At 43.2% G+C, this 24798-nt stretch overlaps 1 protein-coding gene across 35 annotated transcripts in view; it reads left to right on the forward strand.

Moving 5' to 3' along the window:
• Positions 1-24798, forward strand: part of NCAM1 (neural cell adhesion molecule 1) — a 311329-nt gene that overhangs the window by 239432 nt on the left and 47099 nt on the right. For 24 of the 35 annotated variants that reach the window (XM_017523267.2, XM_037736643.1, XM_037736646.1 and 21 more), the window contains exons 2-9: positions 2871-2945; positions 4768-4986; positions 5995-6138; positions 6509-6646; positions 7731-7848; positions 8298-8467; positions 14872-15014; positions 21268-21297. In XM_017523267.2, coding sequence (XP_017378756.1) covers positions 2871-2945; positions 4768-4986; positions 5995-6138; positions 6509-6646; positions 7731-7848; positions 8298-8467; positions 14872-15014; positions 21268-21297 — 1037 coding nt within the window. The remainder of the gene's footprint in view (positions 1-2870; positions 2946-4767; positions 4987-5994; positions 6139-6508; positions 6647-7730; positions 7849-8297; positions 8468-14871; positions 15015-21267; positions 21298-24798) is intronic. The other 11 variants (XM_017523269.2, XM_037736645.1, XM_017523288.2 and 8 more) reach the window with 1 other exon arrangement.

Genomic DNA, 24798 nt, shown 5'->3' on the forward strand with positions numbered 1-24798 from the left:
AATTTTTATGGGGAACAACAAAAGTAGTGACAGTAGGAAAGGACTGGGCGTCCAGCAATGCAGGGAAGGAGTTTTGAGATCAAAGCAGGATTTCCACTTACTGTCATTAAATCTAGTGTTTTAAGGCTTAGTGTTTGGGGAAGAATAATCAGCCATTGTGCTGCAGTGGAAAACATCCAAGCATTGATTTCCAGAGAGCCTGGGGTTCCTCTGTGCCAGCTTTGTCTCTGGTGTTTTGAGGGAGGAATCACTATCTTTTCCATGTGTGCAAAAGGCCAGGCATCTAAATGGATATCTCTTCCCTTAAAAACTTCTGTGATGATAAATGTGTGCATGGGATCCCGTTATGCTGGGAATTCCTTTGAAAGTCTTGTTTCCCTTTCCTCTCCATGGCCTAGAGATAGATCCTGGCCACATTTGGATATGAAAACTCCTCAGCCTTGCCGTGTTCTCCTGCCCCTTGAGAGTCGTGTTCTGTTTGAAAAGAGCTGAACAAATGAAGGCTGTTTTTTCACTTGGGATAAGAATATCCTTCTCAAAGCAGTAAGGGCTGAACGAGGGTAACAGAATCCATATGTTGAAGCTGGCTGCTAATACTCAGCATATGGTCCAGCAAACTTTCTTGGGGGGACTCAGCTTTTCATTCTTTAAGGAATGCGCCGGTGAACTCCAGAGAAGATCAGGACTTAGGTGACCATGGCACAGACACAGCTTCTGGGCTTCGTAAGCCTGTTGTTGCCGGGGAATGAGCCACAGAAAGTGATAGGGAAGGCCCTGGCTGGCCGTAGCATGGATAGCAATGGCCTGCAGCTCTCTTTGTAAGGCTCCGTGCTCCCCTAGATACTATGGGCCTTTTTCAATTCATGGGCTCTCTGTGTTCTGTTGAGGGATAGTGAGTCCAAAGATTGTTACTTCGGGTCCCCAGATGTTGTGTTCTAGTGAATGGAAATGTTTTGCCCTCTGTGCAGAGGCAGCATTGCATTGTGGAAAGAACACCTACCAGGGAGCCAAGAGGCCTAGGCTCTGAGGCCATGCTAGCCCTAACTAGAAGTGGCCATAGGGAAGTCACTTCACCTTTTCCTCACCTAGAAAATGAGGAGGCAGGACATGGTGATGTCCGAGATCCCTTCTGGTTCTCACAATGTAGAATTGAGTGGCAGCTGAACTCCATCCCGAGGAGAATGAGAGGAGAAAGCTAATCACTTGCACCTGCGTGCAGTGACCCCCGCCGGCGTAATATTCCGGTGCAGCTCTGTGTGCTGTGGCCAAATTCAGGAGAGCTAGGGGAAGACCTTATATTGCTCTCAGGCAAGAATTCAATCCTGAGCCTCACTGAACTGGCTGCAGTAGTCTGAGCTGGGGAGAAACTGACTGCCCTAGATTACTATATTTTTTTCCAAACCAGTTTTTGGAAGTCCGGATTTTCCCCTCTTATTTTCACAGAGGACAGCTCGGCATCCTCCCCCTGCCTCTGCCCAGGGCCCTATTCCTTCCCTTATCCCCTACTCCTTCCTTTTTCCATCCCTGTCTCCACCACATCACCTCTTTCTCTCTAAAGCCTCTGCTGGGTTTCTCCATGACCTGCCTTGTCTGTTGCTGGAATGGTTAGGAAGTCCGCACCCCTTTCCCAGCCCCAAGCAGGCCATCTAATCCCTGCAGTCTGCTGAGCATAACTGTAGTCTCTCCATCAAATAAGCGTAGACCAAGACCTGCAGCAGCTCTGCCTGTGAGCTGGTCACCATGGCAACGAGCATTACCTCCATTCTACTGTGAAAAGAAAATGGCTGTTGGAAGGAAGGGCTCACTGAATCTCCATTCCCCCGGCCAGTTTTGTTCAGGCCCTTCCCTCTATTGTCCTGAAGAAGCTCCATGCACTGAACCAAATATATGTTTGCCTTTAGATTTAGGATTTACTTTACTTAAGAGGAGGAGAGGCAGAAAGAAGTTGAATTCAAAGGAATAAAGCATTTTTCCACCCTAAAACTCTATTTTCAAGAGGAATGGTTATCTGCTCCCAGCAGATAAACGAGGAGCAGATGAACACAGGGATCTGTAAGATGGGGTATAGTGTATTTTGCCTTATCAGTGCAGTGGAATGACAGAGTGTATGGATATTCAAATAAAAATTCAGGGAAAGTAGCCAAGGGACCCAGGAAATTCTACAGGGCACAGGCTACAGAATTTCTGAAGAGTGTCTGACTAATTGGGGTGGTGATATGTGATGTTGTCTCCTGTTATGGAAAGAGACGTGTTGGTCCTATAGTCATAAGGGAAGGTGAGAGTTTACCCTTACCATCCCCGCTTCAAAATCAGCGTGAGCCTTCCTAGTGATTGGGTCCAGACAGCATGGGGAACCAGCAGGAGGCCCCTGAGCTTGATTGTGGAGCAGCAGAGCTTCCTGCACTTGACACAGCTGTGGAGACACTTCAGATGACATCTAGAAGGATGTTGGTTGGGTCGCCATTTCAGTGAATCCCAGGATGTTGCTGTTTTGGAGCAGGATCATAAGCCTCCTCAAGGGATTGGAAATATTTAGGGCAGAAATCACCCAGAATCTCCCGGGGCACCCTGCACTCTCTGATGGGAAACAGCTATTCTATAGGAGGATGGTCTGGGCCACATCCCTGCCTGGCTGCAGCATGGCCCTGGCTGTTGGCGGCACAAGTTCCCAAACCCCACACAACCTCCTCCTTTCGCTCTCTCTTACAGTCAGTTGGGGAGCCTGTTTTTGAATGGAAGTTCTGGGTTTTATTCTTGAAAATTTGAATGTATATTTGAACTGGGCTGTGGTTTTTTTTTTTTTTTTTTTTTTTTTTTTTTTTTTTTTTTTTTTTTTTTTTTTTTTTTTTTTTTTTTTTTTTTTTTTCCAGTTTCTCTGCAGGTGGATATTGTTCCCAGCCAGGGGGAGATCAGCGTTGGAGAGTCCAAATTCTTCTTATGCCAAGGCAAGTACCCTGTGCACAGCTGCATTTTAGAGCTTGCTTCAGAAATTCACCAGGTAGAGCAGGAGCCCCCAGGCCATGTGAGCTGGCTGGTGGCACCATACCTAGAATTCTTAGCATTGCTCTATTGCAAGGTCAACATTGTGGCCATTCAAGAGCCAGGACCTCTTCCTTCCTTTTGCAAAAGGCTACCTCAACATAGCAAATGTGTCATCTAGACTTCAGCTTGACTGTGGAGGAAGTCTAGGAGTTTTCTTAGGAAAATCAGCACAACTTCCAGAATAGTGAACCATCCCACGTCTCCTGTTCTGTATACATTCAGTGTTCTGTAAATGACAATGGAGAATAGCGCTGGCTCAGAAATACTTCGGTGGATCTGTTCAAGGCTATTTCTTAGAATTTCCCAGAGTTGGAAAATCTAAGTCTAAAACTTGCCTGTAAGTAAATAGAATACTGGTATGACTCAGTTGTAAGGACATACATCCGGGTTTACCAGGTCTATTGTGAATATCGGTATTCTGTGCTATGGTCCCCACCAGAGCTCTGAGATATGCCAGACCTGGTGACCTTGTTTTACATTTAGAAAACATGCCCCATTTCCACAGCCCAGATAATTACCAGAAAATGTCCTGTGGAGGAAAAGACTTCAAATTAAGCCTCAGATTCTCTGTATATGACATGACTGGGATTCAGAACATGGAAGAACCAGGAAAGAGCTGAGCTAGATGTAAACGGTGACATTTAGCAAGCAGCTTTTGTCAGGGAGGGGCTTTTAGATGCTGTCATGATTTGCGCAGACGAGGTGGCTTGTGGCCGTCGGATGCGTTAACTCCAGCTTTGCCTTCATTACAGCAATTTCAATGATCTGGAGACGCAGCCGTGGAGCCCACAGCACATCTTGCAAATAGCGATATTTATTGAAAACATGATGGGCCCTGAAAAGAAGACTGCTTCATTTCCATACTAAGCATCTGTGCAGGGCTGGGTGGTGCAGGCTGAGAAGGGTGCCTTGAGAAGAGGCGGGGCCCCATGCAAACAAGCAGGGCGCCGCCATGTCCGCCGGATCTGAGAGCCCTTCCAGCTCAGTGTCCAGCGCAGTTCCAGTGTCAGAGCCCTGTTCCAGCTCAGTGCCGGGGGGCAGCTTGGCCACTGCAGTTTGTTCCAACTCATAGGTGCCTGGGGAAGGGAAGAATGGGTGGTCCTGGCCACCTTCTTTGCAGCGTGCAAGGAAATGAATTTGTCTGAGCAGAGGGTACCAAAATGACAGTCATGCCAGTTTGTGCAGGCAGATGCTAGAATAAGTGTGGTTGGAAAAAAAACAAAAATAAAAAGTGGTTGGAATCCCCACTCCTATACTAGCCAGCACTTCTCATCTTCAGCTCAGGAGACCATTATCCAAGTCTTCAAAAACAAGCTGATCAGTAGACTCAGACCAGTTAGGCTCTGGAGACCCGATCCTAGATACACTAATTCCCTTGGTTACCCATTCTGTGAGGAATGTGTGTTCCTAGCTTAGTGCCCAGCACGTAGTATGTCCTCAACAAATTTCTCTTCTCTTCCATCATTAAGGATAGGATCATGATAACAACTCGCACAAGTGGCTGTTGAGTTTTTTCCAAATATTGTAAGAGGTGTTAAGTATATAATAGTTAAATGCAGAAGCCAAAGAAGGGCTGTGCATCATTCTAGCAGCCACTCACCCCTCCGACGTTCAAGCCTCGACTGATCCATTGTTCAGTAACTCTTCCTGATTAGCCACTCTCACTCTGGAGGGCACTTAGTCTTTTCAACTTCAGTAGCTTAAAAATAATCTCTTCCTCTTTAGTGGCAGGAGATGCCAAAGATAAAGACATCTCCTGGTTCTCCCCCAATGGAGAAAAGCTCACCCCAAACCAGCAGCGGATCTCAGTGGTGTGGAATGATGATTCCTCCTCCACCCTCACCATCTATAACGCCAACATTGACGACGCCGGCATTTACAAGTGTGTGGTCACAGGCGAGGATGGCAGCGAGTCAGAGGCCACCGTCAACGTGAAGATCTTCCGTAAGAGCCTCCTTCTCCTTCGCATTCTCTGGCCTCTCCACGTGGGTAGCAAAAGGCAGAAATGATGATAGAGGGAACAGCTGAGGGCCTGACAAGTCCTACTCTCTCTCTTTAAGTCTTTTCTGACCTTAGCCAACCCAGAACTCACAGCCCTGGTTCACACTAGTCACAACTACTCCCCAACAGGCATTCATTCTCAAAATTCAAATTACACAGTTCCCAGAGGGCTGTTATGGGTTCCTCTATTCCTTCTCCAAATGTTGGCTGACTGTTCTACAATTTGGGGTCTCCCTTCTTATTTCCTTCTCCCCTGCTGGTAATGGAGACCAAGGCTCAGCGGGGTGGGGGATCATTATCTGAACACTCTCTGCCACTCAAAGCAGGCAGTTCCCATTGCTTCTGAAACCCCATCTGGAGGTGGCATCTTGTTACCTTGTTATTAATATCATGCATCCATCCCAGTGGTTGGAGTAATGGTGGGTGACAGCTAATGGAGCAGTATTGATTGCATGATATTTATTGCCATTAAAGGTGCTTTTTTTCTATTTTTTTTTTTTTGTCAGCATTCTCTCTGCTGTAGGAAAGTTGGGGTGGGGCTGGGAGTTGGGGCAGTTTGAGTGAAAGACAAGAAAAGGGCTGAGGACTCTTACTATTCATTGTAGAGTGGGTGTTCCACCAGTTCATTCTGCCTATAACCTGTGCTTCACTGGCATCACCCCGCATGGCAAGGAACCCTTGGTTAAGATATTCCTTTCATTCTGTATACCCTTTTCTGTACAAAATGTGATAAATGTAGCACTCATTGAGCAGATGTTGGTTGCCAATGCCTGGCAACCAGTGCTTGGGCCAGCTGCTCCACCTGACATCTATGAGGGCACCCCTCTTATACAACTGTACCTCAGGATCGAGACTTGCCCGGGACTCAAGTCCAGGCAGCATGGCTCTAGGGAAAGGGAATCTTTGTGGGAGAACCAGCTGTTTTCCCTCATTCTTCTGCTCATTTTCCAGAGAAGCTCATGTTCAAGAATGCGCCAACCCCTCAGGAGTTCCGGGAGGGGGAAGACGCCGTGATCGTCTGTGATGTGGTCAGCTCCCTCCCGCCAACCATCATCTGGAAACACAAAGGCCGAGATGTCATCCTGAAAAAAGATGGTGAGACCTGAATTTTCTGGCAGCTGCCTTTTCCCTAGACCACCAAGTTCCCTAGCTTTTCCACCCATACCAGCCCCTGAGGCATTCCAGTCCAAACTCAGATTCATGTGTGCCCAAACCCTCACGCAGTTTCTGGGTCCTGAATGGAAGTATGTCTAACATTGGTATATTTAGGTACTTGATTTTCTCTCCAGTACGAAAGACACATTTCCAATAGACATTTACTCTTGGCTGTATTTCAAAACCAGGGACACATTTTCTTATTTCAGCTTGAAACCCCACCCTGTAAGACTGAAGTTAGGAAAAATGCCTGCAGATACTGAAGCTCTCTGACTGATTCTTGGATGAACTTGCCTCTTATCTCTTCTAGTCCGATTCATAGTCCTGTCCAACAACTACCTGCAGATCCGGGGCATCAAGAAAACAGATGAGGGCACTTATCGCTGTGAGGGCAGAATCCTGGCACGGGGGGAGATCAACTTCAAGGACATTCAGGTCATTGTGAATGGTGAGGAGATCCCGTTCTTCCTGTTCTCTGCATTGCTACAACCTTGATTCTCCAAAATCATTCTCTTTAACTTCCTCTTTGGTCTGTAAAATAAATCCTATCCTGACTCAGTCATCCCTCTCAGCTAAATCCCTCTCCCACCATAACATCTAGATTTCTTTGTTGTTGTTCTTTTTTAAAATACACTTGCCTGTTGGATCTTCCTTCGACTATGGGGGATTTTAGTGCAGCAATTGAATGTCCTTCACCATTCCACAGCACTAAAACTTTCCCCCTGCTTACCGATTAATCCTCATTGTTCTTGATATTACTGTAATTGTGAAGTTAGTCACCTGCTTAAACGTTCAAAGAAAATATTACAGTCAACTCAGACCTCAGAATAGCCAGAATCATGGCCCATATAGGCTTATTAATCTAATTTGCAGTGTCAAATAAACACACCCACGGAATCGATCTGACATTTACAAGATGTTTACGGGAAATTATAACGTCAGTACTAAAAAAAATAAGTAAATCTGGTTTGAATTGTTTTGACTATTGACACATATTTTTTGCCAAACTCTCCCCCTCTCATTCCTTTGGTAAAAAACAGTTTGTATACAAGGTTGTTCATCACAGTCCCAGGGAAATGGCACTCTTTTTGTAGTTGATACATTTGAATTGGTATTAACCATTTAGCCACTGGGATCAGTAATGTCCAACTTTTTCCAGTATGAACAGCCCCTTTTTAACATCAAGTTCCACTGACCCTGGTAGTTATTAAGTTTCATATGCATTGACTGAGAAAATAGATAATGAAAAATAGCTACTATAAATTGAATACCATTTTAACATGAGTAAAATGGATTATTATAGCTTCTCAATGAATGAAAAACAAAAATGCATGTTTGGGAGAACTATCTCTTCAGTCTGCATAAGTTATTTAGCACACACATGAATTTCGATTCCTGACACTAACTCTGCAGCTGCGCAGGACATTTGTCCCACAGGCTGAGAACTCCCGACCTAAAACATGTCTCTTCTCCAGGCCACGGGGTTTTTCCAAATTTTCACAACTACCCTGTGACACCTTTTTTTCCTTCAGTGCCACCCACCATCCAAGCCAGGCAGAACATTGTGAATGCCACCGCCAACCTGGGCCAGTCCGTCACCCTTGTGTGCGATGCTGAAGGCTTCCCGGAGCCCACCATGAGCTGGACAAAGTAAGAAACTAGCACGTTCCTTTTATCATGGACTAGAGGAGAATGGGGCATCGTAAAGTCTGCTCCATGTTAGTGCCTCAGTGGAATGGATGTGGGCTCCTTAGGACTATCAACGCCAGGTGAAGAATGGACTCTTTTCTATAAGATTCTCTTGCTTGTGCATTGATTATTCCTTCATTTTCAGCCTTGTGTGGCCAGAGTCAGAGCTGGAGGGTGTGGTCTTGGGAGCCCACTTTGAAACCTTTGTGGGTACAGTTACAGCCCTTGGAGAGTCAGAGGATGGAATAGAGGAATAAAAGGTGTATGTGGAAATTCAACTTGGTGCCTTAACTCTTTGTAAAGACTGAGCCTTTCTATTGGCTCAGTCTGCATTTTAGGGAACCTGATAAAAATAGACATCTTACCCCTGTGGCCAAAATCATGTTACTTTGCATTTCTGCATGCTGTAGGGATGGGGAACAGATAGAGCATGAGGAAGACAACGAGAAGTACATCTTCAGCGACGATAGTTCCCAGCTGACCATCAGAAAGGTAGATAAGAATGACGAGGCCGAGTACGTCTGCATTGCCGAGAACAAGGCTGGAGAGCAGGATGCAACCATTCACCTCAAAGTCTTCGGTAAGGGGAATGGGGGTCCAGGTCACTGCTCTGCCACAATTCCTCTTCCTCTGCACATTCAGTCCATCAGTAGGACCCTGGCCACTCTCCCTTGGAACATAACCCAATGCAACCTTCCTTGCCAGTTCTATCACATAACCCCCTAGTCCAAACCACCACCATCCTTACCTGGGCAGTGAGACAGTCTCGTAGCCGGCCTCCCTGCCTCTCCCTATTGATTTACTTCATTCCCTTCTGCTCACAGTAGCCAGAATGACCTAAGTGCCACTCATCTGTTTGAAAGCCTCCAGTAGCTTCCTATGGCAACCAGAATAAAAGCCAGACTCCCTGCCGTGGCCTACAAGACAGCCATGAACTAGCTCCTGCCTTCTTCTCCAGCCTCGTCTCTCTTTCACTTTGCTGTGCATGCAAAGTTCTCCAACCACGCAGGTCTTCTTTGTGCACCTCAGACATACCAAGCTTGTTCCCCATCTTCGGGAGATTGCCCTTGGTGTTTCTTCTGCTTGGAATACCTTTCCCTCCAATCCACTCTAAGCTGCCTTCTTCTGATCCACCATTCAGATCTTAGCTCACACTCACCTTCTCAGTGGCTCCTTCCTTCACTGCCCTGGCTAATTCAGCTCCCCCCGCACTGCGACTACTCCTACCCACCCCCACTCATCTTAACAGTACCTCAACAGATGGAATGTCGTTTGCATATTTGTTTTGGGGATGGTCTGTCTCCTACCCCACTGGTGTGTAAACTTCAAGATAGCAGAACCCTGGCTGTCATACATGGCGTTATTCCTGCCACTCCAAACGGTGCCAGACTTGTCATAGGCCTCTGGTAACTTTAGTGGCCGATGGGCTGACTGCTTTGCCTTGTTTGCCTCTTTCCCTGGGCTGTGTGAAACAGTGGCAGAGGAGAGCCCCACATCCCTGCTGACTTCGTCTGCGTAAACTCAGGAAAATTCCATTCATTTCAGAACTGAAAGGCATTTTGACCTGATCTTGAAAGAATTGGTTGCAGAGAAATGTATAGCCTCAACTCTCAACTCTCTCTGCATGTCTGTTTAGAAAATGCAGATAAGCTGGGCTATTGTAGACAGTGCTGCTGGGGAGGTGCCAGTCTGAGGGGCAGCTCTGGTGCCTGGAGCCTCCAGGTCGTTAAAATGTACACCTGGGAATCAGGTTTGGGACCTGCTTATTCAGCCTGATCAGGAGAACTGTTCATAAACGCAGACCTTTGAAAATCAAGACTTTATATTCAAATGGTCTGCTATTTATTCAGTAGTAAACACTGTACTTAACAGTACCTCAACAGCTGGGTTTAGAAACAGGCTATCAGTTTGGTTCGAGTCAACTGTATGTACTTGAGACTGAAAGCTAAACTTCATGAAGAATATTCTTGAGAGTCTTTTCTTGAATTCAGACTGATCTTCCCCAATCACTAAGGTTTTGGTAAGTTTTTCTATATTATAGAAACAGATAGATCTATTTGTTAATTAATCCCTTCCTCTAATAAATATGTATAGATCACCATTGTTGCTGGACAGAGGGGCTACAGAGAGGCATAGAATATAATCCCTTGACTCTGGAAAGCGCAAAGAGGGAGAGAAATGAATAAGCATAGAAGTTATAATAATCAGTGTGATAATCAGAAGTATAATAGTCAGTGTGAGTCAGCAACATTTGACTGACTGCTATGGACTCAGTCATTGCCAAGTTTACAAGATGAACAACACGGACTCTGTTCTCATCAGTAGGTCCACAGGCTAATGTAGATAGTCAATGCTGGAATTTGAAATAACAACACATTATTATGATTTCACAGCAGGAATATGCACAGTGTTTTATAGGAAAGAAGATCTCTGGTCCTGTGTGATGTAAGTTAGAGAAGTCATTAAAATGTACTATTTCATAGGTATGAATTGCCCAGCTGAAGGAGTGAATGAGAATTTCAGGGAGCCAGGGCACAGGCACAGAGGCAGGAAAAGCACAGGCTGTGTTGAATGGAAGCTTCTTGTGGACAGGGGCTGTGTCTGTTTTACTCACAGATGCATCCCCAGCACCTGGAACAGTAGCCCGAATACAGTAGGCACTAGATTGAATAAATGAAGGGACTGCCATTAGTTCTATGTGATGAAGCATTCATACATACATGGCAGGGAGGAAAGCCTGGAAACACTATCATCACCTGTCTTTAGGAAATTATTTCAGACATTAACTCCATAAAGTAATAATAATAATACCAAACACAAACAGAACACCTGTAATGTGCCAAGCACTCTATGAAGTACTATCAGTAAGTTAACTCTTTTAATCCTCCTCACACCCTATAATGTAGATTTTATTATTATCCCCATTTTACATATGAGGAACCCGATCACAGAGGGATGAGGTACCTCTGGATTCACACCGAGGCAGGTGGCTCCTAAGTCCCTTCTCTAATCAAACAATGGTGGTTGTTAACTCCACAAAACCCAACAGAACATATGTTGTATCTGAATTATACAGGAAGTGTCTGGCAGTACTAGAATTAGTGCACTCTGCCTGCACCACCTGGTAGCTCATGGTTTCTTTGTAAAAACAACTCGGCCTCTACTTGGCTGGGCACAAACAGATCTCAGCTTCTCCTCCAGGCCTCTCTGGTAGTAATGGCTGCCCCAGGAGAGGGTGGGTGGTGAGTGCAGGGCCATGTGGGACTGTGGTACAGGGAAAAGAGTGGGTCAGATTGACGGGAGGAGTAACGAGGCAGGGAGAGTAGGGTGGGGAAACTGTTAAGGCAAGATTTGTCTTCCCTCCCTCCACCTTGGAAACATACACACCTCTGCATCACACACACACACACACACACACTCTTCACAATTTCTTTCCTGAGACTGCTGCTGGGGAAGGACGAGGGAGCACAGTGGAGCATAGAGAAGAGGTGGCAGGGCTCCTGACGGGACAGGGCAGTAAATCATAGACTTGTAGAGACTGATTCTACTCAGAAAGGGAGTGCTCCCCTCTCATAGCCTGAGGAGAGTTCACACAGCCTCCCTGAAGGAACCTGGTGCCTTCTATCCACCACCTTTTTCCATCTACCTCCGCTTCTCATCCTCCTTTCTCTCCTCCTCCACTAGCCTCACCGTTGGTTAAGGAGACTGATAACAGGGTTAGGGAACCAGCTGGGGAGGGACCAGCTGGTTACAGCTCCTTCTCCTTCCACCTTTTTGTTCCCTCTCCATCCCTTTCCAACTTGCCATTGTGGACCATCGCTGGGGGAGAAATAGGGCAGGTTCCCCAAGTGGGAGCAGAGTCTACAGCAATGAGGTAGAAGAGGGAGGAAACCTGTAGATAGTAGTAACTATCTACCTGTAGCTTAGATAGTAAAGAAAAGCCCAGAAGTCCTGTGGCTTCAAGAAGGGATGTCCATCAGTATCTACGGGGCATATCTCAATTAGGGATTTTATTACATCATTTGTACCTAAGTGGCATCATTCTTTCCTAAGAAAAAGACATGTTCTAGCACACGTTGCCTTAGTTATTAGCTAGATGCTTCTTTTATTAAGTAGGTGCATCCTGTCATCCTTTAAATTTGGCATTACTGTTGTCCCCATGTGTGCCTCTGAAGAAGTTTTGTCTCCATTGATTCCTATGATGCTCTTGAGGCCATGCTGCTGTGGCTGAGGCAAGTTCACCAGCGTCCAGGAACCCTGTGACTCAAACAGCCCCTGAGGGTTTTAGCAAAGGACAAGCAGTGGCCCAAAAGAAGGTGCACCTGGTCATACCCCAGACCATCGTGTCCAACTTCTTTGTTCAGGGACACAGAGGCCTCAGGGCTCTTCTTTGGCTAGGGTTGTAGGAGCATGGACTGGAGTGGGTGTAGACAAGGCTGGCTCTTCATGGCAGGCATTCTTGGAAAACTCACAGGAGGGAATATGGGGAAAGGTGCAGTGGAGCAGTCTGAGGCACTAAGGCCTGTGGAAGCAGACAGAGACTGGAACAGGGATCCAAAAGCCAAGAACTCATAAGCAAGGTTAATTAACAGAGGGCAGAGGATGTAGGAAGAGACCCCTCTAGATGCTGGAATGCAGAGGGAGGGAGTCTTTGGAGTAGGGTGACCCAATATCTGTCCCCTTTGGCCCAATAATGGCCTTTGTCCTGGTGCAGTTATTTAGAGCCACTCATGTCACTCTGAGTAGGGTCCCAATTTAGACAATAAATTATGTCTGTCACCGTCTTCTTCTAAGGTGGCATTCTGCCCTTTCTAAGTTAGTTCTGACAGTAGCACTGCTGCCAGAGTAAGAGGATTAAGTTAGCAGTGAGAAGCTTGCCTTCCTTCTAACAACACTCTGGAGACTATACAAAATTAGCCATAATCATGTTTTAATAAGAATGTGATATGCCTTTTTTCTAAGGAGTCATACAATGCACCTTCTGTAGCCATCTGGGAAATGGAGCCGCCAAGGCCAAATATAAATAGATGGTAACTGACCCTTGTCTGTCTTCTGTTAACCTTCGGCTGCCATGACAAAGTACCACAGGTCAGGAGGAGGTCAGCAATGTTTTGGGTAATGCATTTGTGTTTTCTTGCATTACCCAAAACATTTGGACCAGATCTCAGATTTTAAGGGCCTAAAACTCAGCCTTCCTGAGATTGTCTCCAGACCCCAAAACAACTGTTCAGTTTAGAGAATTCAGTGTTTGGCTGAATTTTTTTAATTTTTTTATTCTGTGACTTTTCCAAAATAGAAATTCAGCTCTTATTTTACCTTTCTTTTACTTTTTTTACTTTTTTGTTTTTCACGTTTATTTTATTTTACCTTTATTCTACTTTGCCCTCTAAAACTTCCCATTCAGTGGCATTTAGCATATACTCCTTCCAATACGAGTTGTAATATTCTTGAAAATCATATTTATCAAGGAAGACACAATAGGGAAACCTATGAGGTTTAACTTCATTCGTGTGGACTCCATCAACTGAAATCTGCAAACATTTGGCCAAATTGGATTGAGATGCGCCTATGTGCTATCCATCAAAAAGAATTTGCTAAACAGGCTGTTAGTATGCATTACCTTTAGGCAAATATTTGAACTATATAGGTGATTTTATGTATAAGCAGGCATTTGTAACAGAAAGTGTATAGTTCTATTATTGTTTTATGTTTGTTAAAACAGCATCTAAGACCTCAACATGGGGAAAATATATAGACAACCCTTTATTTGCCTTCTAAGGGTTGCTGTATGAATTTGAATTTAAAGCAAATATAGTCTTTTCCAAAACTAGCTATAATTCTCTTGGGGTTTTTTGGTTCATTTGTTTGTTTCCCTAGCCTGGCCTTTTCCTTTATTCATGAAATAAGTTACATTTGTGTAGTGTTATCTTTTCTCTTCCTCACAAAGTTCAGCAATTTCAGAGCATAATTGTTTTAAATTGGGAAAATTCAATTTTCTCTAATGTTTTAGCATTTAACTCAGCTTTGGAATGCTTGTGTTTTCTTGCATTACCCAAAACATTTGGAAAATGAACTCATCTCAACTCATCTCCTTCCCATCCTGAGCCCACCCCAGAGCTCCTACCCAGTTCCTTGCCTGATATCTTCTTTTGACTTAATGCTAACACCAATTCTCCCAGTCATTAAGACTCCAAGCCACTTGGACTCCTTCTTATTGCTTCTTTTGGTTCTTTTCACCCCTCCTTGCCCTCTGTTCAGTTGCCTCTGGTTGAACCTTCCTCCAGCATATTTCTCATAGCTGCTCTCTGCTGTTTCCCTCAAAGGACCTCGTTCAGGATCCAATGTTACTGCACATCTGGGTCATTGCCAGGGCTTCCAAACTGGTTTTCCCATCTCAAAGTTTTCTCTAGCCTAACGCTTCCTAAAATGTCCCCATATAAACCTTCTTGAAATATAAATGCTTTTGTGCCCCTGATTAAATGCTGTCTGTGTGCCTCCACCAGGCACCAGGTGAAATTCCAGCCACCCAGCCTCACCTTCTTCTGCCTTATGCCGCACTGTTCTCTTCCCTCTCTGCATATGTTCTTGCTTATTTGCTTTTATTCAGTCGGTTTCCTACACTTCAGATGACTCCATCTCCACCCTAGAGTCCCACCTACTGAAAATTTCATGGCCCAGCCCCAAAGCCATCTCCTCTTGAAGGCTCCATACAAGGGAGCACTCTTCGTCTGCGTCATGCTGCCTGCATTTCTTGCCCCTAAGACTCTTACTCTATACCATATTTCTTATTATTATGGTTTCTATGTTGTCACATGGCTACATCATTGTAAGCCTTGGAGAGTCAGTTTTGTATCTCCTAAAACACCTAGGCGAGGGCCTTATACTTAGCAGATAGATCACCTTTATTGTATAGGTGCATATCATCATTTAAACCCAGAAAGCTCAATAGTTAGATAAACTCAGAGAAATGTTTTGTCTTTTCAGCAAAACCCAAAATCACATATGTAGAGAACCAGACTGCCATGGAATTGGAGGAGCAGGTCACTCTTACCTGTGAAGCCTCCGGAGATCCCATTCCCTCCATCACCTGGAGGACTTCTACCCGGAACATCAGCAGTGAAGAAAAGGTATCATGTTGCCCAAGAGTTTCAGGGCCTTGGAATGCAGACTCAAAGCAGATTGAATCTCCCATGCCCAGGTCCCTTCGGTGAGCTGGGAGATGGGTTATGGTCACCAGAGACCACAGCCAGATCTAGGGCCTCCCTCCTCCAGCCTGCAGGACACGGCCTGCTCAACATCCCCTTGCAATGGAATAGGCACAATTCCTTGGATAGGTTGGCAGGGTGTGATGTACGGGCATGCTCAAGTTAGATGTTCTGGGGAGGAGGCAGTAGTGATTTTTAATCCCAGAGTTACGGAGCTGTGAGGGAACAAGGAGAAGCCAACTTCCTGGTGTGCCAGGTGACACTGTCATCATCTCAAGAGCACCCTGGGAAAGATCTCCCAGAAACAATCAGGATCAAAATGAACCAATTAATTCTTTTTCTTGTGTTTGTATACTCATGCTATATATGCACTTATGCACAAACGCTTGGTTGCCATTGTGTCTGCCTGTATTCTTGGTCACATTTGGATATCATTTTGTTCTAAAGGCAAAAATATTTAGCAGTTTCTAAGTGATGATTACATCCTGGTTCTTCAATATGTTCTTGAGAGTTTAAGAGCACTGTAACAACTTCCTGGCAAATTTAAATGAAGGGAAATGAGCTTTAAAGTTCATGGATTTAAAGGCCACCAGAAAGCTATCTTTATTGTTGACAATTTATAAAAACTGAGCTGACCCCACATAATACAGCCCTGGATTATTGAGTGGGCCAAAAGCAGGAGGAAAAAAAGACTGGTGTTAATGCAACTCATCTCGTATATCCTGTAGTAATGGGCTTTGTTTTAGTTAATCCAAGTTTTGTCACCTATTCAAGAGTAATGGCCTTAGCCTTATGGAACATTTCTAATGGATTGCTTATTGATCAGAATGTCAAAAATGATAGATCTTCACTATTCTGCCTGCCTAAAGGAAATCTCTAGAGAGGGTAAACTCAAAGCCAGAAAGAGATAGTGTGAAATACTAGAGCTAATTTGGCATTTGCATTTGAGGAGCTAATTTCTATCCCACTAATAGAAAACAAAACTACATCAAATGGAACAAACTCCTCTTCCAAATAACCTGGTTTTTTTTTGCAACTTTTACCTCCAGAGTCAAAATCAACTTAACAAAAACTCAACTGAGAAACTGCTAAATATTTTTGAAACTCACATATGCTGTTTGATACTCTGAAAACCAGCTAGATTAAAAGATGTGGTGTTTACTTGATACTTTCTTTATCAACATAAGAATTAAACCCTCAGCTAAGATGTCAGCCCCACTCATGTGTGTTATGTGGATTGAATGTACATTTCAGGGCTTAAACCACAAGGCTACTGCCTGGCAGATCTTTCTACATCAGCTTAAAAGTGAATTTTTGTCACAAGTGACCCAGTGTATATCTTTGACCTACAGTGAAGGACAGAAATAATATCTGTCTCAGATGAATGATGCGTTTGAATTCTATATCTTTTCTAGGAATAGCTTGACAGCTGAGCTAGACCACAAAGATTATTAAGATTTGTGCCTATGGAGGTTCTTTAATAAGTTGGCACTTCTGGCTTGTATCTGTGATTTCATTTTTATAGAATGAGAATAATAGCCAGGAACTGATACACATTCATATTTGCTAAATATGGAGACAGGTATCCAGCAAAAAGTGTCTCAAGCCAAGTAGTAACTACTTTTTATATAATTATATCACTATAGATCATTTGTCTTAATCTTAGGTAGTTATTTCAGCTCAGCCACATTGATTGTAATGTGATTTCTTTTACTTGCCTTCAAGTTCACTTTAAGTTCACTTTATTGTAACATGAGTGAATCAGTGTTAAAACAAGTCTCCAAATTAGCTAGTGATATGACACTAGACTGACATATTCGCCTAAGTGAAACCCTATAGAAGGAAATTTGCCATCTCTGTTAATTACATATTGACATCAAACAGGCATATTGTCCATCTTACACTGTGGGTAGCTAATAATTAAGAAAACAAATATGGGCTGTTCATGAATAGGTTGGAATACAGAAAATACATTTCACTTTTACTTTGACAGCCTCTCCTCATGTTTTCCTCCATCCGAAGCTGCATTCCAAACAATTAGATATCAAGATTACTAGTGTCACTGAAGTGTAGGAGTGGAAAAAAATGTTTTCTTTTTAAAATCAGGGTGATATGCTAAGCAAGCAAAACTAGACAAATCGTATCTAATTGGTCAGGTAATGAAGCCTCCTGAGATTTAGATCACATAAAATGCCAAAATCTTAGATGTTTGAAAGGCACCTTTTGAGGTCATCCAGTCTCGCCTGGCACCCTGGTCTAGCATCCTTGCCAGGAAGCCAGTTGGCCCTGTCTGAAGCATGATGGTGTCAGTACTCTGCAGGGGAGTTGGTGAATGCTGAAGAGCAGAAAGGGCTCCTTCCTTGCCCCTTCTTCTACTTGGTCCTCCCAGCCTCTGCCACTCAGTCCTTTGCATAAGAGCCATTAAAAAAGCTCTTCGACTTTCCTCCAGTCCACTCCTCTTACGCTGAACACACCAGCTGTTTTCACTATTTCTCATATGCCATGGTTTTGATACCTGTTATCTTTCTGGTTGTCCTTTACTAGAGAGTTTCAGTTCACTAGGGCTCCCCTGAACTTTTGCTGTGCTCAGTGTAACCTATACAGACTTCAATAGGGCTATTGCCTTTTTTATCTGGATGCCATCATGCAGATAAAGGTGCATTAGCTCTTAACAGTCTCCTTATTCTGTTGCCTCATATTGAGCTTGTGGTCAACTAAAATGCTCAAGTCTTTTTTACATGAACCCCATTTAAGCCACACATCCCCTATCCTGTTCTTATGCAATTGATTGCTTAACCAATATTGCAGAATTGTATATTTATTTCTGTTAAAAATTGCATGTTACGTGTTGCAGCCCAGTGCTTCTCAACAGGGTCACGGTGGCAATTTGGGAAGAAGCTTCTTTCTCTAGGACTATACTATGTATTGCAAGATACTTAGCATCTCTAGTTCCCTTCCCATTGAATGCCACTAGCCACCTCTGAATTTACTAAAAATGTGACATGTACAGACACCCCCTGGCTTGAGAATGACTGTTTGAGTCCATCTTTCTAACCAGTCAGGACCAACTTTCATTAGAAATTTACCTTAGAAGTCTGTGGGACCAGGGCACTTCAACCCATGTGCATATTAAAAGTAAAGAGGTAGAGCAGTCAGTGGAGATCCTAGCCTAAGTAGAGAGCCCTAGGGCAGGCAGTTCAGTAGGCTTCCCAATGCAGTCATCATCTAACATTTGTATTAGCTGCTGCTTCCAACCTTGTATGAACACTCATTTGCAGTATCTTTGTCTAAGTCACTGATAGAGATGTTGGCTAGAACAAAGTCAAGCACAGAGCCCTGAGACTGCCACAATGGCTTCCTTCTGGCTTGGCGGCCCAGAAGGTAGGGCACCTGATGTTACTGGAAGCTTTGTGTTACTAGCAACTACTTACTCTAAAAGCCACAGAGCCATAGTGATTTGGGAGACACACAAGAAGAATCAGATTTGAAACAACAAACAACTCAATATGATATCATCCCTCAAAAGAAAGATCTTGATTCCTGCAGCCCTGGCATGTAACAGACAAGCTTGTAAGTGATGTGCAATTGGCTGTCTCATGATTTGTATGATGTTAGTGGAAGGTTCAATGATTCCTTTAATAAAGTTAGTTACAATATAAGTGAGTTAAAGCAGCTTTGTGTTTTGCTTCACTGCTAAGTTCAGTCTTCTTAAGAAAAGAGGCAGAAAAAAAGGCATTCAACCATAGACATCTACTTACTGACTTTCAAATGGAATACCAATGTGCATGTTTATTATAAAAGAATGAGAGAGATAAGCAAAAGCCAGTACAATGAGCCTGAATGTCACACTCTACCTTTGATCGTGTCTCTGTATTGAGTCTCATCACTCATTTGGGAATGACCATTACCAATCTGTTAAGCTTCAGCTAGTTGAGTTGGTTTAGCTTAACAACTGGTAATAGCTAGGGTCCCTAGCTGTTTGGGTCATTGAGATCATCAGGGTAGATCAGCTGTCCAAAAGTTGATACATTTCTTAGTAGTCGCTGTTACGTTGACTGAAAAAACTTTACCATCATAATGGGTCAGTTCGATCATATGTATGAAAGTCATTGTGATACCTCAGAAAGCTTCTGCATCCGTGTCGTTTTGTTACTCATCCTGCCCAGATTTATTTTAAATATTGCCAGGTGTTTGAGTGAGTGGTGCTAAATTCCAGGTGCCATTTACATACTGAGTAAGACCCATGGATGATGATTTACATACTCTATCCCTGGCAGAAAAAATCCATCATATGCTTCTTTGAACATCTCTAATCCTTTGAAATGACCAACAAAGAAGACCTATGAAGCTTTATTAAGGAGAGGACAGTAGTGAATAATTGAGATCAGAAAAGATAGGAAAAATGAAAAGCGTTCCATGTACCTTGAATCTTAGGCCGACAGAATATCCCACAAGTAAGAGAGAGCTTTTGAAGTTCTGGATTCTTTTGAAGCTGCAGTTTCCTTTTTGCCAGGAAGAATTCCTCATTCAGTACAAATGCAGGGCCCACTTTTAAACACTGGAAAAGATGACTGCATTGAGCAGTCAGAGTCTGGTTTATCCAGCGTGTGGACATATGAATAACAGACTATGTAAGAAAAGTATAGAGATGCTTCACTTTATTTTATATACATGTTCCTGCACATTTGTGTGTAAGACAGTAAAATATGAATATCAAAACAACCTAGAACAAACAATTTTTGGAGGATTACTAATCATACCCTGATTTATTTCATATGTGTGTGTATTTGCATATTAGGTTGCCTTAATGTGGGTCACACCTTCACCAAATTGTTAGGACCAAGATATTCCTATCATTTCACCAGGCACACAAGTAGGAGGTGATGTTACTGGAAGCTTTGTGTTACTAGCAACTACTTATTCTAAAAGCCATAGAGCCATAGTGATTTGGGAGACACACAAGAAGAATCAGATTTGAAACAACAAACAACTCAATGTGATATCATCTCTCAAAAGAAAGATCTTGATTCCTGCAGCCCTGGCATGTAACAGACAAGCTTCTAAGTGATGTGGAATTGGCAAGCACACTTGACGTGTTGGCCCACCGTTACTTTGGTCTCTGCATGTTCCTCTGTTTTCATCTTCTCTAGTTCATTACCACATCGTGTAACTTGGTATTTCCATCCTCATTTCTCACAAAAGTTCCTTGCATTTAGTGGACTCTTACTAAATGTTTGCTAACTTACTTGCATTCCCTGGATTGCGTTGCTATGATACTGGCATCTTCTCTATCCTTTTTCCATCTGAACATCAGAGACAATCAGGCAGTCTTGCCGTGTAATAAAAAGAACAATGCAGCTATCATATCTTTGACTCCTAGTATGAAAAACAGATAAACTGTAAGGAGACTAGATTCCCAAATGCTAGAGAAATAAAAAATCTAGATGTGGGTGGAAAATCCCCCTAACCTCTGTGTGTCTGGGTTGGCTTGTGAATGCCAACTTGTGAATGGAATGCGGTGTTTGATGGAGATGGTACATGCTGGAGCCTGCATACCATCTGGGCATTCTCTGCTGTTAAGGACAGGAGCCCTCCCACAACCACTCCCATTTGGTATCCTCAAAGCTTCCTGACTCCCGGTCTCAAGGACCTCTCTGCTCCTTGCTTTGTTCCTTTTGGAACAAAAAAAAAAATAATTGATTTTAACAGAATGCATGCAAAGAATTATAAAATGCATGAGCATAAAATGGCATTAGTATATCTGTGATAAGCTGCCTGATAAAATCCAAAGGAGGAAACCTACTCTCTAAGTATCTTTAGATAATGTGATTAGAACTAGTCATGCCACCAAATACTATGAGCAATACTTAAGGTGTTTTGGAATGAGAGCAGTCTGGTCCTACTGGTATTCATATCTAGGTATACCAAAGATTAGGAAAGCCTGAACCTTTTGAATTATACATTTTAGTGTGACTAAGGGGGGGAAAAGCTGAACATAACCTAAATCCTGAATTAAATTGTGTAATAAACACACCATTGAAAGTGGGCCTTGGAAAAAGTTCTGAATTAAAGAAAAGCTGCATGTGCACGGAATGCAGTGTGAAACATTCTCTAAAGCAACATGTTGTAAAATTTTACTGCTTTCTTGTTGTGTTTTATATCTTGTTCTCTCCAGGCTTCGTGGACTCGACCAGAGAAGCAAGAGGTATAGCTTACCTGACCACTAGCCAGTCTTTAGTTTTGAAAGTGTTACAGTTTAACTCACCATTGCAGTTTAATAACCAGACATGCTAAACTAATTAGTAATTTAGTTAGATTAAAGAATAGGTCGATAGTGGTAGACATTACTTAGCAATAGTATTACTTTAGGATGAGCAAGCAAGCTGTGTTGGGAGTGGATGAACAAATCCATATTATTTCCTAAAACGGGATCTTATTCTCTCGCTGGTGCTGGTAAAAACACATCCAGGTAATTATACTGATATAAATAAATTGCCCCCAATTCCCAGGCCAGGCATTTTGAAATGGTGAAAGTTTTTGACTCACGTGGTTGATGTGGCTCTGGACCATAATGTCACAGAGTTAGTGATCTAAAAACCCACTCCTCCCTTTCCTTTCCAGCTCAACTCATCTTGTTGCTCACTTATTTTATAATGATCAGTCTTGGTAAATTATCACATCACATTTCATCTCAAAAGCAATGCAAAGGTGTCTCTCGTTGGTTTTCCCAAATGCTAAACCTATCTCCATTACTTTTATAGAGCATTAAATTAATGAGATTAGAATGAGGTGGTACAAATGGTTTTATGTTTTTTTAAAGTCAGTAGCACTTAGCCTTTGAAATTTCTCTGACTCATCGCTTCAGTTTGGATAACGTGGGACTTAGTTTGAAAACTGAAGCTAAATATTAATCTTTAGACCTTGATTGCCACACCTCAAGACCCTACTTATCATCATGCCTATAATTTTTTACCTGATTTATATGAAGTGATATACAGTGAAAATAAAGCCAGTAGACTTGGGATGATATTCAAGGATCTAATCTCTAAGGACTTTTTTAAAGTAGCCTTTGCCTCTTATCCAGATGGGGCTTTGATCCTGTAATGCTATAAATGCAAAACATGATGATCCTATAGATTCTGTATTTTAATTTGGTAAATCTATTCTCTTAGTCTCTCAGAAATGATAATTACTCAGAACATATAACTCATGTGTTCAGGTCAAGGTTATAAATATTCATGTGCTGTTTAATATTTAAAAGATGACTGCCTGTCCCCAGGCACTGATCTTAGTTTCTGCACATGTGAACATGCTGCCATTGTCAAATCCAGTTCATTATAAACTTCCTTTGTATAAGACCTTCCTCCCTGTCATACGGTTGACGATTAAATGTACATCCTCACTGAGATCCTCCCCCATCTGTGGCATAGGAGTCACTTAGTGCTATCGCAGTTTGGGTACTTTATTGTTCAAAAGTCATGGACGCACTGGGATTGGGGAAGAGAGAGAAGAAGGGTTATCAGCCACTTTTAAGCAGCTGCAGATCTCATTCTGCTTGTCCATATACAACTTTCCCTATTCATACTCATTTAGACCTGGTTGAGGAGGAGCTAAGATTTATCAAGGAGCATTAAGGAGATGTTAAGAGAATTATTATTGTAAGTGGAAATAATAGGTTTACTCCCAGGAAAGCAGACACCTCACTCCGTTTTTCAGAAGTGTCCTTATCGTGAGTGTCTTACTTTGGATGTAATTGACTTTCAAGTGAATGCTGCCCCTAGGGCTCAGAAGTTCCATTCTCTCCTGTTTGTCTCATTCGGAGATGAAGACCATAAGTCCAGATGAGTGCAAAAGGAGGCTCGGGTTATGGCCAATTTCATTTTGTAAGTTCTGGAAAAGTGTTAGCACTTTTACCTGGAAGGAGGAAGACAAAAACATTTTGATAAGAAGAATAATTATCATTACCCTTCATACTTTTGGGGGGAAAAAAGGGAGTTTTCTTGCCATCAGTATCTTTTCATACTTGCCCAGAGCTCATCTGCTCCTTCTGCTGCATCCTGGGTGGTCAGCGTGACTTTTTGTCTGGATGGCTGGTAGGTGGCACTCCCTGAAGTTGTGCAGGAGCCAGAGTAAAAGCATTTCAGGGGAAGATAGTCTATTGACACTGGAGTCTATCTGTGTATCTTCAAAGGAAGAACTGAGCATCTGGCAGATAATTCTATCATGAAATCTGTAGTGAATCACTGCAAAGTAAGAAGGGTGGTCTGTGGACATCAATAAACAAGAGAAATTTCCACATGGAGAAATTTCCTGAAAGAAACTAGATAGGAAATTTTTTTTGCAACTGTTTTCTGAGTTTCTCTTCAACTATTTTCTAGATTATTCTGAGTAAAGTCTTGGAATATCCCCTGCTTTGTTGTCGTTAAGGTCCTGTTCTTACCTACATGAGTTTCTCTGCCTCTTTTGTTACAACATATCTTCTTTATGGAAATGTTCTCTTGACTTCCAGAAGACTATGGTCCAGTTTCCAAGTCTGTGTGTGGCAGCCCCAGGACAAGTCTGGTCTGTGTCACAAAGAATTACAGTTCAGTTGCTGGTTGATACCACAGAGATAACCAGGAAGGTCAGGGGTTATCCTCAGTTCCCTCTGCCTTCAGTCCTGCTTTGTTTTGGACAAGTAGGAGTGATAAGCAGGTCAGCATAGCCCTTTAGAGATACCTGCCAGGATGCCCCATGCTCTCGAGGCCACTAGTCTAGACTCATGGGTAAAGTCTTGGGTATGATGTATGAAAACAGTCCTGGAATGTATCAGCACTGTCAGCCCTCAAAAATCCAGTATCTCCAACAAACTGGGTGTCATGAGGCTTTCTAGCAAAATGCTCTACACCTATTTGTTGTCATCTCTCATTAATGTATGGCATCTCCTGGGATGCAGCTCTCAACCAACCAGTCTCCTGGATTTATTGATCAAAGCAGAGTATCAGAGCACTCATGCCAGAGAGCACCCGCAGCAGTAGGCAGTCATGACTTTGCTTGGCTCTTCTCTCTTCTTGCTAGCAGTTGTTTTTCAGTTTCCAGACATGAAATGCAGTGGGCTCAGATGACCAGAGTGGTCACTCAGATGACCTGTTAGTGATGGTCAGAGAGACTTCTCATGGTAGATCTGCTGAGACTGCTGAACAAGGCCAGTGTTGCCTTGTTGTGAGCTTCCTAATCTAGCTGCTGTATGACATTGCAGTTCTGGGCTTCACGGCCCCAAACCAGCATATCCCAAGAGCCTGAAGCCAAGTGTTCTGACATTCTTTAAAGACCCAACGCATGGGATGGCAGACATTAGGTGCAGAATATAACCTCCTGTCCATCTGTACAGAACATTACATACTGGAGACAAGGGGGCCCAGTCTACATGGAACAAGACCCTTCTCCAGATCACCAACTTTCCTGAGCATCTGAAGTTGGGTCATATGCCTAGACTCTTCCTGTTCCAGCAACCATTTTACACAGAATGTCAAGGGTAAAATTCCCTTGGAAATATTCCAGTTCCCATTGCCTAAGGACCATGTGCTTATTCTCTTTTTGACCAGTCATTATAATTCCAGAGATTCAGGAAGCCCATTGCTGTATCAAGGACTATAAAATGGTGGTGGCCAAGGTGTCAAGGTTCCCAGACCTGCCTGGGACTGTTTGTGCCATTGTCCCTAGAGAG

This window comes from Cebus imitator, unplaced genomic scaffold (genome assembly GCF_001604975.1).
Source record: "Cebus imitator isolate Cc_AM_T3 unplaced genomic scaffold, Cebus_imitator-1.0 Scaffold28, whole genome shotgun sequence".
NCBI lineage: Eukaryota > Metazoa > Chordata > Mammalia > Primates > Cebidae > Cebus > Cebus imitator.